The 17639-nt window shown below is 41.0% G+C and overlaps 1 protein-coding gene across 3 annotated transcripts in view; it reads left to right on the top strand.

Moving 5' to 3' along the window:
- Positions 1–17088, top strand: part of LOC132350628 (golgin subfamily A member 6-like protein 22) — a 28178-nt gene extending 11090 nt beyond the window's left edge. The window contains exons 3-17 of one of the 3 annotated variants that reach the window (XM_059899962.1): positions 106–154; positions 589–773; positions 2210–2258; positions 2649–2807; positions 3161–3345; positions 4769–4853; positions 5215–5370; positions 5729–5893; positions 6242–6429; positions 13829–13877; positions 14260–14424; positions 14775–14933; positions 15291–15446; positions 15800–15984; positions 16934–17088. In XM_059899962.1, the coding sequence (XP_059755945.1) occupies positions 106–154; positions 589–773; positions 2210–2258; positions 2649–2807; positions 3161–3345; positions 4769–4853; positions 5215–5370; positions 5729–5893; positions 6242–6429; positions 13829–13877; positions 14260–14424; positions 14775–14933; positions 15291–15446; positions 15800–15984; positions 16934–16999 (2001 nt within the window). In that variant the 3' untranslated portion in view covers positions 17000–17088. Of the gene's footprint in view, positions 1–105; positions 155–588; positions 774–2209; positions 2259–2648; positions 2808–3154; positions 3346–4768; positions 4854–5214; positions 5371–5728; positions 5894–6241; positions 6430–13828; positions 13878–14259; positions 14425–14774; positions 14934–15290; positions 15447–15799; positions 15985–16933 lie in introns of all 3 variants that reach the window. The other 2 variants (XM_059899955.1, XM_059899947.1) reach the window with 2 other exon arrangements.
- The last annotated feature ends 551 nt before the right edge of the window (positions 17089–17639 follow it).

The following is a 17639-nucleotide window of genomic DNA, read 5'->3' as shown; positions in this document are numbered from 1 at the left end:
GAAGCAACCAGCGAATGTTATTTGAAACAGTTGATTTCTCAGAATATTTCAATGGAATTCCAGGTTTGACCTGCCTGACGTGTTTTTGCCCCTTTCTGTCTCCAGAGCTCAGGGAAGACAAAAGAGGAACTAGAGGAATGCTTCATGAATAAAGGTGAGCTCCTTCAGGACACAGAAAAGACCTTAGCAGGTACAGGGGAGAACTCAGCTCACACAGGGGTGGGTAGGTTCCTGCAATGCCCTCTGAGACTCTGACAGGAGGAACTTCCAGAAGCAGGGACCTCCTTCTATGAACACACTCTGTTTCATCTCAAAATAACAAGGACAGTTGTGGTTATAGGTCCAGGCAGCCAGTCAGGGCCTTTCCTAGCAAAGGAACTGCCCTTGATGTGTGGTCACAGGTGAATTCAGACATGTCCATTCCCAAAACTGCCCTTGATGCATGGTCACAGGTGAATTCAGACATGTCCATTTGCTTGTTTAAGACAGTTTGGTCACTGAGAAAGTGGAGGTTTGGGGGATGGGGGTTGTAGCTCTCAGGGCTGACTTTTGTTTTCTTCCCTCTCTAACATCTTCCTGGAGCAACAGAGCAGACCAAAAGAGAGTCAGCTGAGAAGGAAAAGGATCCTCTTGAGCAAAAGTTTAAAGAGCTGCTGCAAATGTTAGAGGACCAAGAAAGAGCCTTCAAGGGATTTAGAGTCAAAATCACAGACGAGATGAGAGAAAGAGACAACCTTCTGAGAAAGATGAATGAGAGGATTCAGATGCTGGAGGTAACCTGGTCTGGATCTGGGCAGTGACTGTGGAAATAGTCCTCGAACCTCAGGAAGGGGTGGGTGAAAATTAAAACAAAGTCCTAGGGAGAAGCACCATTGCCCTTCACTGCTTTTGATTCATTAGAAGCTCTGAGATTTTAATGGCTTATATCCAGGCATTTGAGTTCTGATCACAGCAAGTTTTCTGAAGATTTCAGGAGGATCTTTGTACCTCCAAGCATTTATAGAATATAAATAACTTTTCCAGGGCTTGTGCTGCTCTTTTGAGGGATTCCTGGATGACCTCACGGAGTCAATATTATATGGGTTCTCAGGATTATCAAGTAGTCAGTCTGAGAGTATCTAATATCAGCAGGAGAAGTTACTGAAGCAGTACATGTAATTTGTCTTAATAGTTGATTTTTCATGTTACCCCATCTACCTCGAGGCCACCTTATTGGCCACAGATTTACTACTATTCATAGTAGTAGGATCCTGATTCCTGTGGGTAAGAGTCTAAATCACTATATTACTCCAAGTGATCTCCTCCTCTTCCAAACACAGGCACTTTTTCTGGAAATCTGTCTAACCTCTGAAGCAAAGCAAAAGCACTCAGATGTCCTCCTTGACAGAACATGTCCAAAGTTTCCTTATGTGCTTGGAACACACTTAGGTTATTTTGAGCTTGTTGCTTTTTCTGTACTTCTTTCCATTCACAGTAAGCTAAGTTCCTCTGAGAAGATTCTCTTACCAGATCATTCTTTATCTTTATTTTACTTTTAGTTGTATTACTGTTAATCATACCCTGTAGATGGAATCTCAGGATGCTACAGCTGCGGTGAACCATAGAGATTATATAATGTAAATCCAACATCTCATAAGCATGGCTCAGGGAGTTGACACTTACTAGTAGCCGTAAAGAGAGTATTGCAATATTTTTTCTGAGATGGAGTGATTCAGTTTTCTTTAAGCAGTTTTATTGAGATATAATTTAAAAACTATCAATATAAATTTTGTTTATTAAAAATATACAATTGATGCAAATGTACCAATGTAAATGTACAATGATTTCACATGGGGAAGGTGTTTTCTGAAATCTTCCTGGAAGGGGCATGTAAAGTAAGTTTTGAAAAATTTGTACGTCTTATTCAAGGTGGGATGTATCAGAAGAACCACAAGCAGAAAAAACAGCATATGAAAAATATAAAAACCCCCCAAATTACCTATTTGTAAAACTGCACATCCTTCTGACTGGTGGAAGCTAGCATTTGGGGGGAAGCCACACTGGCAAGGAGGCTGCAGGGGTAGAGAGATAGGCAAGACCTGGAAACTTTGCTTGTAGGCAGTGGGAAGCAACCAGGGAATGTTACTTGAAACAGTTGATTTCTCAGAATATTTCAGTGGAAGTTCAGGTTTGACCTGCCTGACATGTCTTTGCCCATTTGTGTCTCCAGATCTTAAGAAAAATGACAGAAGAACAAGAGGAACACTACATGAAGAAAGGTGAGCTCCTTCATGTTTCAGAACAGACCTCAGCAGGTACAAGGGAGGGCTCAGCTCACAGTGGGGTGGGTAGGTTCCTGCAATGCCCTCTCAGACTCTCACATGAGGAACTCCCAGAAGCAGGGAACTTCCTCTCCTCTTGTGGACTCACTCTGCTTCATCTGAAAATAACAAGGAGAGTTGTGGTTATAGGTCCAGGCAGCCAGTAGTGGCCTTCCCTAGCACATTCCCACATGTGTCCTGATATGTGGTCACAGGTGAATTCACACCTGTCCATCTGCTTTTTCCAGTCAGTTTTGTCACTGAGAACGTCGAGGTTTGGGGGATGAGGGGTTGCAGCTCTCAGGATTGACTGTTGTTTCCTTCCCTCTCTAAATCTTCCTGGAACAGAAGAGTGTGCCAAAAGAGAGGCAGCTGAGAGGGAAAAAGACCCTTCTGAGCAAAAGGTTAAAGAGCTGTGGCAAAAGTTGGAGGACCAAAGGAGACTCTTGGAGGGGTTAAGAGCCAAAATGACAGAGGAGATAAGAGAAAGAGAGAAGACCTCAGCAGGTACAGGGGAGGGTTCTGCCCACAGTGGGGTGGGTAGCTGCCTGCAGTGCCCTGTGAGACTGGGACAGGAGGAACTTCCTGAGACAGGGACCTCCTTCTCCTTCCCTGAACACACTCTGCTACATGTGAAAACAACAAGGCAAGCTGGTGTAGGTCCAGCCCGGCAGCCAGGACCGTTCCTAGCACATTTCCAAAACTGCCCTTGATGTGTGGCCACAGGTGAATTTAGATGTGTCCACCTGCTTTACCTACAGTTTGGTCACTGAGAAAGTGGAGGGTTGGATACAGGAGGGTGTAGCTCTCAGATCTGACTGTTGTTTTTTTCCTACTTTAAATTCTTCCTGGAGCTGAAGAGTGGGCCAGAGGAGAGGCAGCTGAGAGGGAAAAGGAGCCTCTTAAACAAAAGGTTAAAGAATTGCAGCCAAAGATGGAGGACCAAGAAAGAGCCTTCAAGGGATTTAGAGTCAAAATGACAAAGGAGATGAGAGAAAGAGACAACCTTCTGAGGAAGATGAACGAAAGGATTCAGATGCTGGAGGTAACCTGGTCTGGTCAGGGCAGTGACTGTGGAACAAAGCCCTAGAACCTCAGGAAGGGGTGGGTGAAAATTAAAGCAAAGTCATAGAGAGAAAAACCATTGTCTTTTATTGCTTTTGATTCACTAGAAGCCCTGAGATTTTAATGGCTTATATCCAAGAACTTGAATTCAGTTCACAGTTTTTGAAGAGCCCAGGAGGACCTTGGACCTCTAAGCATTTATAGAACATAAATAACTTTCCCAGGGCTTGTGCTGCTGTTTTGAGAGATTCATGAATGGTCTCATGGAATCAATATTAAATGGGGTTCCCAGGTTTAACAAGTAGACATTCTGAGTATATTTAATATAAGCAGGAGAAGTTACTGAAGCAGTACATGGTAATTTGTCTTAATAGTTGATTCTTCATGTTTCCCTCACTACCTAAAATCCATCTTATTGGCCACAGGTTTACTGCTATTCATAGTAGAAGGATCCTGATTTCTCTGAGTAAGAGAGTTCTAATAGACTATATTACTCAATTCCAAACTGAAGCACTTTTCTGGATACATGTCTGACCTCTGAAGCAACGTCAGTACAGGCACTCAGATGTCCTCCTTGACTGAACACTTGCAAAATTTCCTTATGTGCTTGGAGAAGACTTCAAGTTATTTTGAGATTGTTATTTTTCCTGTGCACTCTCTCCCATTCATAGCAACTCAAGTTCCTCTGTGGAGCTTCTCTTACCAGATCTTGCATTATCTTTATTACTCTTTCAGTTGTATTACTGTTAATCATACACTTTAGATAGAATCTGAGGAATCTACAGCTGTGAGGAACTATAGACATTATATAAAGCAAACCCTACATTTCACCTGGAAGGCTCAGGGAATAAAGACACTTACTAGTAGTCTTAAAGAGAGTATTTCAGCACTTTTCTCTGAGATGCAGTCATTCAAGTTTATTTAAACAGTTTTATTGAGATGTAATTCACAAGCCATAAATTTCACACATTTAAGTGTACAATTGATACAAATTTATGAATGTAAATGTACAGTGATTTCACATGGGGAAGGTGGTTTAGCGAACCTTCCTGGAAGAGGTGTGATGTAAATTTTGAAAATTTAGTACCTATTATCCATGGTAGGATGTTACCTGAAGAGCCAGAAGCAGAAAAAACAGCATATGAAAAATATGAAATTGCCCAAGGTCAAGTATTTGTAAAACTGCACATTATTCTGACGGGTGGAACCTCCATGGATGGTGGAAGCAACACTGGAAGAGGAGGCTGGAAGGGTAACAATGTAGGCAGGATCTTGGAAACTTTACTTGTAGGCAGTTGGACACAACCAGGGAGTGTTATTCAGAATAGTTCTTTTCTCAGAATATATCAATGGAAGTTCAGATTTGACCTGCCTGACATGTCTTTGCCACTTTGTGTCTCCAGAGCATAGGGATGATAAAGAAGGAGCTAGAGGGATGCTGCATGAAGACAGACGGGCTCCTTCGTGATGCAGCAAAGACCTTAGCAGGTACAGGGGAGGCCTCAGCTCACAGTGGGGTGGGTAGGTTCCTGCAATGCCCTCTGAGAACTCTGACAGGAGGAACTTCCAGAAGCAAGGACTTCTTCCCCTTCTGTGAACACACTCTGCTTCATCTGAAAATAACAAAGCCAGGTGTGGTTTTAGGTCCAGCCAGCCAGTCAGTGTCTTTCCTAGCACATTCCCAAACCTGCCCTTGATATGTAGTCACAGGTGAATACAGCCTCGGCCATCTCCTTTCTCACGGCAATTTGGTCACTGAGAAAGTAGAGGTTTAGTGGATGGAGGAGGTTGTACCTCTCAGGGCTGACTGTTGTTTTCTTCCCTCTCTAAAATCTTCTTGGACAAGCAGAATGGACTGAAAGAGAGCCATCAGAGGGGGAAAAGGAGCTTCTAAAGCAAAAGTATAAAGAGATGTGGCAGAAGTTGGAGGACCAAGAAAATGGCTTCGAAGGATTCATAGGCAAAATGACAGAGAAAATAAGAAAAGGAGAAAAGACCTCGGCAGGTACATGGATGGGCTCAGCACACAATGCGCTGGGTAGTTTCCTGCAATGCCCTTTGAGAAGTCTGATGGGAGAAACTTCCAGAAGCAGGGAGCTTCCTCTCATCTGTGAACACATTCTATTACATTGGGAAAGAACAATGTGAGGTGTGGTTGTAGGTCCAGCCTGCCAATCAGGGATCTTCCTAGGAGATTCTCCACCCTGCCCTTGGTGTGTGGACACTGGTGAATTCAGACATTTCCATCTGCTTTTTCATGACAGTATGGTCACAAAGAAATTAGAGGATGGGGAGCGGTGAAGGGTTACAGCCCTCAGATCTGACTATTGTTTCCTTCCCTCTCTAACATCTTCCTGGAACAGAAGAGCGTGCCAAGAGGGAGGCAGCTGAGAGGGCAAATGAGCTTCTCGAGCAAAAGGTTAAAGAGCTGCAGGAAAAGTTGGAGGACCAAGAAAGAGTCTCTGAAGAATTAAGAGTCAAAATGACAGAGGAGATAAGAGAAAGAGAAAAGACCTCAGCAGGTACAGGTGAGGGCTCAGCTCACAGTGCGGTATGTAGGTTCCTGCAATGCCCTCTGAGACTCTGACAGGAGGAACTTCCTGAAACGGGGACCTTCTTCTCGCTCTGTGAACACACTCTGCTACATCTGAAAATAACAAGGAGAGTTGTGGTTGTACCTCCAGGTAGCCGGTCATACCCTTTCTTGGCACATTCTCACGCCTGTCCCTCTGTGTGGTCACAGGTGAATTTAGACATGTCCATCTGCTTTTCCCAGACGGTTAGGTGACTCAGAGAGCAAGGGTTGTTGGTTGGGGAGTTGTAGCTCTCAGTGCTGACTGTTGTTTTCTTTTCTCTCTAAAATCTTCTGGGAGCAGAAGATCTGGCCAAAAGAGAGGTCGCCAAGTGGGAAAAGGAGCTTCTCGAGCAAAAGGTTAAAGAATTGCAGCAAAAGTTGGAGGACCAAGAAAGAGCCTTCGAGAGATTTAGAGTCAAAATCACAGATGAGATGAGAGAAAGAGACAACCTTTTGAGAGAGACGAATGAGAGAATTCAGACGCTGGAAGTATGTCTGGTCTGGGTCAGGGCAGTGACTGTGACACAAAGCCTGGAACCTCAGGAAGGGATGGGTGAAAATTAAATCAAAGTCATAGAGAGAAGCACTATTGTCCCTTACTGCTTTTGATTCACTAGAAGCCCTGAGTTTTTAGTGGCTTATATCCAGGCACTTTAGTTTGGTAAACAGTGAGTTTCTGAAGAGTCCGTAAGGACCTTGGTATCTCCAAGCATTTACAGAATATAAATAACTTTCCCAGGGATTGTGATGCTGTTTTTTTTGTTGTTGTTGTTTTTTTAACATCTTTATTGGAGTGTAATTGCTTTACAATGGCGTGTTAGTTTCGGCTTTATAACAAAGTGAATCAGTTATACATATACGTATGTTCCCATATCTCTTCCCTCTTGCATCTCCCTCCCTCCCACCCTCCCTATCCCACCCCTCTAGGTGGTCACAAAGCACCGAGCTGATCTCCCTGTGCTATGTGGCTGCTTCCCACTAGCTATCTATTTTACGTTTGGTAGTGTATATATGTCCATGCCACTCTCTCACTTTGTCACAGCTTACCCGTCCCCCTCCCCATATCTTCAAGTCCATTCTCTGGTAGGTCTGTGTCTTTATTCCCATCTTGCCTCTAGGTTCCTCATGACCTTTTTTTTTTTTCTTCTTAGATTCCATATATATGTGTTAGCATACAGTATTTGTTTTTCTCTTTCTGACTTACTTCACTCTGTATGACAGACTCTAGGTCCATCCACCTCACTACAAATAACTCAATTTCATTTCTTTTTATGGCTGAGTAATATTCCATTGTATATATGTGCCACATCTTCTTTATCCATTCATCTGTTGATGGACACTTAGGTTGCTTCCATGTCCTGGCTATTGTAAATAGAGCTGCAATGAACATTGTGGTACATGACTCTTTTTGAATGATGGTTTTCTCAGGGTATATGCCCAGTAGTGGGATTGCTGGGTCGTATGCTAGTTCTATTTTTAGTTTTTTAAGGAACCTCCATACTGTTCTCCATAGTGGCTGTATCAATTTACATTCCCACCAACAGTGCAAGAGGGTTCCCTTTTCTCCACACCCTCTCCAGCATTTATTGTTTCTAGATTTTTTGATGCTGGCCATTCTGACCGGTGTGAGATGATATCTCATTGTAGTTTTGATTTGCATTTCTTTAATGATTAATGATGTTGAGCATTCTTTCATGTGTTTGTTGGCAATCTGTATATCTTCTTTGGAGATATGTCTATTTAGGTCTTCTGCCCATTTTGGATTGGGTTGTTTGTTTTTTGATATTGAGCTGCATGAGCTGCTTGTAAATCTTGGAGATTAATCCTTTGTCAGTTGCTTCATTTGCAAATATTTTCTCCCATTCTGAGGGTTGTCTTTTCGTCTTGTTTATGGTTTCCTTTGCTGTGCAAAAGCTTTTAAGTTTCATTAGGTCCCATTTGTTTATTTGTGTTCTTATTTCCATTTCTCTAGGAGCTGGGTCAAAAAGGATCTTGCTGTGATTTATGTCATAGAGTGTTCTGCCTATGTTTTCCTCTAAGAGTTTGATAGTGTCTGGCCTTACATTTAGGTCTTTAATCCATTTTGAGTTTGTTTTTGTGTATGGTGTTAGGGAGTGTTCTAATTTCATTCTTTTACATGTAGCTGTTCAGTTTTCCCAGCACCACTTACTGAAGAGGCTGTCTTTTCTCCACTGTGTATTCTTGCCTCCTTTATCAAAGATAAGGTGACTGTATGTGCGTGGGTTTATCTCTGGGCTTTCTATCCTGTTCCATTGATCTATATTTCTGTTTTTGTGCCAGTACCATACTGTCTTGCTTACTGTAGCTTTGCAGTATATTCTGAAGCCAGAGAGCCTGATTCCTCCAGCTCTGTTTTTCTTTCTCAAGATTGCTTTGGCTATTCAGGGTCTTTTGCATTTCCATACAAATTGTGAAATTTTTGTTCTAGTTCTGTGAAAAATGCCATTGGTAGTTTGATAGGGATTGCACTGAATCTGTAGATTGCTTTGAGTAGTAGAGTCATTTTCACAATATTGATTCTTCCAATCCAAGAACATGGTATATCTCTCCATCTGTTTGTATCATCTTTAATTTCTTTCATCTGTGTCTTATAATTTTCTGCATACAGGTCTTTTGCCTCCTTAGGTAGGTTTATTCCTAGATATTTTATTCTTTTTGTTGCAATGGTAAATGGGAGTGTTTCCTTAGTTTCACTTTCAGATTTTTCATCATTAGTGTATAGGAATGCTAGAGATTTCTGTGCATTAATTTTGTATCCTGCTACTTTACCAAATTCATTGATTAGCTCTAGTAGTTTTCTAGTAGCATCTTTAGGATTCTCTATGTGTAGTATCATGTCATCTGCAAACAGTGACAGCTTTACTTCTTCTTTTCTGATTTGGATTCCTTTTATTTCTTTTTATTCTCTGATTGCTGTGGCTAATACTTCCAAAACTATGTTGAATAAGAGTGGTGAGAGTGGGCAACCTTGTCTTGTTCCTGATCTTAGTGGAAATGGTTTCAGTTTTTCACCATTGAGGATGATGTTGGCTGTGGGTTTGTCATATATGGCCTTTATTATGTTGAGGAAAGTTCCCTTTATGCCTACTCTCTGCAGGGTTTTTATCATAAATGGGTGTTGATTTTTGTTGAAAGCTTTCTCTGCATCGATTGAGATGATCATATGGTTTTTCTCCTTCAATTTGTTAATATGGTGTATCACATTGATTGATTTGCATATATTGAAGAATCCTTGCATTCCTGGGATAAACCCCACTTGATCATGGTGTATGATCCTTTTAATGAGCTGTTGGATTCTGTTTGCTGGTATTTTGTTGAGGATTTTTGCATCTATGTTCTTCAGTGATATTGGCCTGTAGTTTTCTTTCTTTGTGACATCTTTGTCTGGTTTTGGTATCAGGGTGATGGTGGCCTCGTAGAATGAGTTTGGGAGTGTTCCTCCCTGTGCAATATTTTGGAAGAGTTTGAGAAGGATAGGTGTTAGCTCTTCTCTAAATGTTTGATAGAATTCGCCTGTGAATCTATCTGGTCCTGGGCTTTTGTTTGTTGGGAGATTTTTAATCACAGTTTCAATTTCAGTGCTTGTGATTTGTCTGTTCATGTTTTCTATTTCTTCCTGGTTCAGTCTCGGAAGGTTGTGCATTTCTAAGAATTTGTCCATTTCTTCCAGGTTGTCCATTTTATTGGCATAGAGTTGCCTGTAGTAATCTCTCATGATCCTTTGTATTTCTGTAGTGTCAGTTGTTACTTCTTTTTCATTTCTAATTCTATTGATTTGAGTCTTCTCCCTTTTTTTCTTGATGAGTCTGGCTAATGGTTTATTTGCTGCTGTTTTGAGGGATCCTTGAATGATCTCATGGAGCCAATATTAAATGGGGTTCCCAGGGTTATCAGCTGGATATTCTAAAGGAGTGTATCTAATATAAGCAGGAGAAGTTACTGAAGCACTACATGTAATTTGTCTTAATAGTTGATTCTTCATGTTACCCCCTCTACCTCAAGGCCACCTTATTGGCCACAAATTTATTTCCATTCATAGTAGAAAGATCCTGATTCCTCTGAGTAAGAGAGTTCTAATAGATGATATTACTCTATTTTACCTCCTTCTTTTCCAAACTCAGGCACTTCTTCTGGAAATCTGTCTGACCTCTGAAGCAAAGTCAGTATAGTACAGGCACTCAGATGTCCTCCTTGACTGAACACTTGAAAAGTTCCCATATGTCCTTGGAACACACTTAAGTTATTTTGAGCTTGTTGTTTTTCTGTGCACTCTCTCTCATTCATAGCAACCCAAGTTCCTCTGGGAAGATTTTCTTACCAGGTCTTTCTTTATATTTACTTTGCTTTTAGTTGTAGTACTGTTAATCATACCCTGTAGATAGAAACTCAGGATGCTAGAGCTGTGAGGAAGCATAAAGATTATATAATGTAAACCCAACATTTCACAAGGAAAGCTCAGGGACTTAAGCCACTTACTAGCAGCCATAATAGAGTATTTCATTATTTTTTCTGAAATGGAGTGATTCAAGATTCTTTTAACAGTTTTTTGAGTTATAATTCACAAACCACAAATTTCATGCATTTAAAATGTATAATTGATACAAATTGACCAAAGTATGTACAATGATTTCACTTGGAGAAGGTGCTTTAGGGAATCTTCCTGGAAGAGGAGTGTCGTGTAAAATTTTTCTTTTTTTTACAAGGTCCTACTGTATAGTGCAGGGAACTATATTCAATATCCGGGGATAAACCATAATGGAATAGAACATTTGAAATTTTGACTCTTGTCTTAAGTATCTCTCTGATCCAGAGTTTCTTTTTTTTTTAACTTTTTATTTTATATTGGAGTTTAGCCAATTAACAATGTTGTGATAGTTTCAGGTGCACAGCAAAGCGACTCAGCCTACATATACAGGTATCCATTCTCCCCCAGACTCCCCTCCCATCCAGGCTGCCACATAAGACTGAGCAGAGTTCCCTGTGCTATACAGTAGGTCCTTGTTGGTTATTCTTTTTAAATATAGCAGTGTGTACATGTCAGTCCCAAACTCCTTAACTATCCTTCCCTCCACCCTTCCCCACCTGGTAACCATAAGTTCATTCTCTAAGTCTGTGAGTCCATTTCTGTTTTGTAAATACATTCATTTGTATCATTTCTTTTGAGATTCCCCATATAAGCAGTATCATACGATATTTCTCTTTCTCTGTCTGACTTACTTCACTCACTATGACAATCTCTAGGTCCATCCATGTTGCTGCAAATGGCATTATTTCATTCTTTTTTATGGCTGAGTAATATTCCATTGTATATATGTACCACATCTTCTTTATCCATTCCTCTGTCAATGGACATTTAGGTTGCTTCCATGTCTTGGCTATTGTAAACAATGCTGCAATGAACACTGGGGTGCATGTATCCTTTAAGACCATATTTTTCTCTGGATATATGCCCAGGAGTGGGATTGCAGGGTCATATGGTAGCTCTATTTTTAGATTTTAAGGAACCTCCATGCTGTTCTCCATAGTGGCTATACCAATTTACATTCCCGCCAACAGTGTAGGAGGGTTCCCTTCTTACCACACCCTCTCCAGCATTTATTGTTTCTGGATTTTTTTTTAAATTTTTATTTATTTATGGCTGCGTTGGGTCTTCGTTTCTGTACGAGGGCTTTCTCCAGTTGTGGCAAGTGGGGGCCGCTCTTCATCGCGGTGCACGGGCCTCTCACTATCGCAGCCTTTCTTGTGGTGGAGCACAGGCTTCAGACGCGCAGGCTCAGCAATTGTGGCTCACGAGCCCAGTTGCTCCGTGGCATGTGGGATCTTCCCAGACCAGGGCTCGAACCTGTGTCCCCTGCGTTGGCAGGCAGATTCTCAACCACTGCGCCACCAAGGAAGCCCTGTTTCTGGATTTTTTGATGATAGCCATTTTGACTGGTGTGAGGTGGTATCTCATTGTAGTTTTGATTTGCATTTCTCTAATCATTAGTGATGTTGAACATCTTTTCATGTGCCTCTTGGCCATCTGTATGTCTTCCTTGGAAAAATGTCTATTTAGGTCTTCTGCCCATTTCTTTATTGGGTTGTTTGTTTTGATGATATTAAGCCACATGGGCTGTTTGTAGATTTTGGAGACTAATCTGTTGTTGGTCGCATCATTTGCAAATATTTTCTCCAAATCTGTGGGTTGTCTTTTCATTTTGTTATGGTTTCCTTTGCTGTGCAAAAGCTTTTGAGTTTAATTAGCTCCCATTTGTTTATTTTTGTTTTTATTTCCATTACTCTGTGAGCCAGATTGGAAAAGATATTGCTGCAATTTGTGTCAGAGAGTGTTCTGACTATGTTTTCTTCTAGGAGTTTTATAGTGTCTGGTCTCACATTTAGGTCTTTAATCCATTTGGAGCTTATTTTTGTGTATGGTGTTAAAGAATGATCTAATTTCATTTCTTTACATGTAGCTATCCAGTTTTCCCAGCACCATTTGTTGAAGAGACTGTCTTTCTACCATTGTACAGTCTTGCCTTCTTTGTCCTAGATTAATTGACCATAGTTGTGTGGGATTATTCCTGGGCTTTCTATCCTGTTCCATTGATCTATAGTTCTATTTTTGTGCCAGTACCATACTGGTTTGATGACTATAGCTTTTCAGTATAGTCTGAAGTCAGGGAGCCTGATTCCTCTAGCTCTTTTTTTCTATCTCAAGATTGCTTTGGCTATTTGGAGTCTTTTGTGTCTCCCTACAAATTTTAAGATTTTTTGTTCTAGTTCTGTGAAAAATGCCATTGGTAATTTGATAGGAATTGCATTGAATCTATAAATTGCCTTGGGTAGTATAGTCATTTTGACAATATTTATTCTTCCAATCCAAGAACATGGTATATCTTTCCATCTGTTTGTGTCTTCGATTTTTTCATCAGTGTCTTATAGTTTTCGGAGTATAGGTCTTTTGTCTCCTTAGGTAAGTTTATTCCTAGGTATTTTATTCTTTTTGATGCAATGGTAAATGGGATTGTTTCTTGAATTTCTCTTTCTGATCTTGCATTGTTAATGTATAGAAATGCAAGAGATTTCTGTGTATTAATTTTGCAACCTGCAACTTTACCAAATTCATTGATGAACGCTAGTAGTTTTCTGGCAGTGTCTTTAGGATTTTCTATGTATAGCATCATGTCATCTGTAAACAGTGACAGTTTAACTTCTTCATTTCCAACTTAGATTCCTTTTTCTTCTCTGATTGCCATAGCTAGGACTTCCAAATCTATGTTGAATAAAAGTGGTGAGAGTGGGCATCCTTGTCTTGTTCCTGATCTTAGAGGGAATGCTTTCAGCTTTTCAATGTTGAGTATGATGCTAGCTGTATGTTTGTCATATATGGCCTTTATTATGTTGAGGTAGATTCCCTCTATGCCCACTTTCTGGAGAGTTTTTATCATAAGTGGGTGTTGAATTTTGTCAAAAGCTTTTTCTGCATCTATTGAGATGCTCATATGATTTTTATTCTTCAATTAGTTGATGTGATGTAGAGTGTGATGTAAATTTTGAAAATTTTTACATATTATCCAAGGTGGGATGTTACCAGAAGAGTCACAAGCAGTAAAATACAGCATATGAAAAAAAATATGAAAGCACCCAAGGTTACCTATTTGTAAAACTGCACATTCTTCTGACTGGTGGAACTTAGCATGGGTGGTAGAAGCAAAACTGGCAAGGAGGCTAGAGGGGTAGAGAGGCAGGCAGGATCTGGTAAATTTACTTGAAGAGTGGGAAGCAACCAGGGAACATTATTCAGAACAGTTCATTTCTCAGAACATTTCAGTTGAAGTTCAGGTCAGACCTACCTGACATGTCTTTGCCTCTTTCTGGTCTCCAGTGCTTACTTAGGATACCAGAAAAACCAGAGGAACACTACATGAAGAAAGGTGAGCTCCCTTGTGATGCAGAAATGAATGTAGCATGTACAGGGGAGAACTCAGCTCACAGTGGGGTGGGTAGGTTCCTGCAATGCCCTCTGAGACTCTGACAGAAGGAATTTCCAGAAGCAAGGACCTTCTCCTTCTGTGAACACACTCTGCTACATCTGCAAAAACAAGGCTAATTGCTGTTGTAGGTCCAGCCAGTCAGTCAGGGCCTTTCCTAGAAGGTTCCCAAACCTGCCCTTGTGTGTGGTCACAGGTGTATTTAGACATGTCCATCTCCTTTTTCACAACAGTTTGGTCACTGACAGAGTGGAAGTTTGGGGGTATGGTGAGCTCCACCTCTCAGGGCTAACTGTTGTTTTCTTCCCTATCTAAAATCTTCCAGAAGCAGAAGAGCAGGCCAAAAGAGAGGCAGCTGAGAGGGAAAAGGAGCCTCTTGGACAAAAGGTTGAAAAATTGCAGCAAAAGTTGGAGAACCAAGAAAGAATCTTCGAGATAGTAAGAGTCAAAATGACAGAGGAGTTGAATGAAAGGAAAAAGGCCTTAGCAGGTACACGGGAGGGCTCAGCTCACAGTGGGGTGGGTAGGTTCCTGCAATGCCCTCTGAGAACTCTGACAGGAGGAGCTTCCAGAAGCTCCTCTCCTCCTGTGAACTCACTCTGCTTCATCTGAAAATAAGAAGGAAAGTTGTGGTTGTAGCTCCATCTAGCCAGTCAGGGCCTTTCCTAGCACATTTCCAAACCTGCCCTTGTTATGTGGTCACAGGTGAATTTAGACATGTCCAACTGCTTCTTCACGACAGTTTGGTCACGGAGAACGTGGAGGGTTGGGAATTGGGGGGGTTGTAGCTCTCAGATCTGACTGTTGGTTCCTTCCCTTTCAAACATCGCCCTGGAGCAGAAGAGCAGGCCAAAAGAGAGGCAGCTGAGAGGGAAAAAGAGTCTCTTGAACAAAAGGTTAAAGAGCTGCAGAAAAATTTGGAAGACCAAAAAAGAGCCTTCGAGGGATTAAGAGCCAAAATGACAGAGAAGATAAGAGAAAGTGAAAAGACCTCAGCAGGTACTGGGAGGGCTCAGCTCACAGTGGGGTAGGAAGTTTCCTGCAATGGACTCTGAGAACTATGACAGGAGGAACTTCCAGAAGCAGAGACCTTCTTCTCCTTCCCTGAACACACTCTGCTACATGTGAAAACAAGCCCAGTTATGGTTGTACATCTATCTATCCAGCTAGTCAGCGCCTTTCCTAGCACACTCTCACACCTGCCCTTGATATGTGATCACAGGTGAATTCAGACATGTCCATTTGCTTTTTTCAAGACAGTTTGGTCACTGAGAAAGTGGAGGGGTGGGGGATGAGGGTTGTAGCTCTCAGGGCTGACTATTGTTTTCTTCCCTGTGTATAATGTTCCTGGAGCAGAACAAGCCAAAAGAGAGGCAGCTGAGAGGGAAAAGGAGTCTCTTGAACAAAACGTTAAAGAGCTGCAGAAAAATTTGGAAGACCAAGAAAGAGCCTTAGAGGGATTAAGAGCCAAAATGACAGAGGAGATAAGAGAAAGTGAAAAGACCTCAGCAGGTACTGGGAGGGCTCAGCTCACAGTGGGGTAGGAAGTTTCCTGCAGTGTCCTCTGAGAACTATGACAGGAGGAACTTCCAGAAGCAGAGACCTTCTTCTCCTTCCCTGAACACACTCTGCTACATGTGAAAACAAGCCCAGTTATGGTTGTACATCTATCCAGCTAGTCAGCGCCTTTCCTAGCACACTCTCACACCTGCCCTTGATATGTGATCACAGGTGAATTCAGACATGTCCATTTGCTTTTTTCAAGACAGTTTGGTCACTGAGAAAGTGGAGGGGTGGGCGATGAGGGTTGTAGCTCTCAGGGCTGACTATTGTTTTCTTCCCTGTGTATAATCTTCCTGGAACAGAACAAGCCAAAAGAAAGGCCACTGAGAGGGGAAAGGAGCTTTCTGAGCAAAAGTTTAATGAATTGCAGCAAAAGTTTGAGGACCAAGGAAGAGCCTTTGAGGCATTTAGAGTCAAAATGACAGAGGAGATGAAAGAAAGAGACAGTCTTCTGAGAAAGATGAATGAGAGGATTCAGATGCTGGAGGTAACCTGGTCTGGGTCTGGGCAGTGACTGTGGAACAAAGCCCTGGAACCTCAGGAAGGGATGAGTGAAAATTAAAGCAGTCATAGAGAGAAGCACCACGGTCTTTTACTGCTTTAGATTCACTAGAAGCCCTGAGATTTTAATGGCTTGTATCCAGGCACTTGAGTTCTCTTCACAGTGAGTTTCTGAAGGGTCTTGGTACCTCCAAGCATTTACAGAATATAAATAACTTTCCCAGGGCTTGTGCTGCTGTTTTGAGGTATTCCTGCATGGTCTCATGGGGCCAGTATTAAATGGGGTTCCCAGGGTTTTCAAGTGGATTTCTAACCAACTGTATCTAATATCAATAGAAGCAGGAATTGGTTCAGTTTATCAAGCTTCCTGCCAATTTTCAGGAATCCTACTACCCCCAAAGACCCTAAGACAGATCCTTGCTGACCTAAAACTGTCAAATATTCACAGACTTAGAAATATTGGCAACTGACAGCTCCTAATCTGGCTGCAGTTGTCTGCAGGTGAGGATGACCTTCAGAACAGCCTTCAGTAGAGGGGCAGTTCTCTCTTCTTCCACCTGGAACTTAGCTTAGGAGTTCTGGGTATTTTTAATATGTGGGTGAGAATTCGTACCATTCACAGGGAGGGCTCCCACCCAAAGAGCATAAATTTGGCTGGAATATCTTATAACAGTTGTCCTTATGCCTGGTTAGCACTCTAGGAAACCCCTAGTGATGAGTGAGTATGAGTAAGGTTTTGCTATGCTTCCTCTCACCTTCCGAGCCTAAACCAGGAGATATTCTTGATGAAAATAATATCTTCTCATGATCTATTCAGAAAGAACTTTTTAAAAGAAATCACAGATGATTTTATAAATTGTTAATGGAAAACCTTGTTTTTGAAATATTGAAACTTTGAAAAGTTTTCAGTGTACTAACACATCATACATTTTTAGGTCACAGGGAGCAATGATAATGACAAGGGTTATGAGCAAAATACTGAAAACGACTGCACTTCATAGACACAGGAAGACAGTGACAAAGAAAATACTTCACGGCCTTTTGTTTTGGTCTCAGATTTGGGAGAAGATAAAACATGTGTGGTCACTAATTACCCAGTTTTTTTCTTGTTTAAATTCTGGTAATATTAAAAGTTTTTATAACAGCTTTGTGATCTGGATTATTTTTATTTATGTATGCACTTTTTCTTTTTTCATCAAAATTTTAATATAAAAATAGCAAAATTATCTACTATAGGACATCAATGCCTGGCACACAAAGTATAGAATTAATGTTGCTGGATAGTTAATTTAAATGGAAATGGAAACAATTGAGTAGAAGACAAAAAGAAGATCAAATTTGTAATATCTTGAAAAAAAAGCAACATTAGAATATACTTATTAAATAATGCTTCTGAAGGTCACATATAAATAATTATACAAATGAATATGTATACTGATTTCTTGAGAGGAAAGGACTAATTTCTTATATAAAACAATTATCTTTTACTTCACCTGTAAATTTTATGTGTTTTGAGTTAAAATTTCACAAAGGCTGATTGTAAATTTTAAATGGAGCTGATCAAACAAATTAAAAAGCCGTGACAATTCAGAAGGGGTACAATGAAGTTTATAGAACTGCAATAAATAGAACAATGTATCA

This window comes from Balaenoptera ricei, chromosome 1 (assembly GCF_028023285.1).
Source record: "Balaenoptera ricei isolate mBalRic1 chromosome 1, mBalRic1.hap2, whole genome shotgun sequence".
In the NCBI taxonomy this organism is placed as follows: Eukaryota; Metazoa; Chordata; class Mammalia; order Artiodactyla; family Balaenopteridae; genus Balaenoptera; species Balaenoptera ricei.
The sequence above is the reverse complement of the archived record's forward strand: the minus strand, read 5'-3'. Positions and strand labels throughout refer to the sequence as shown.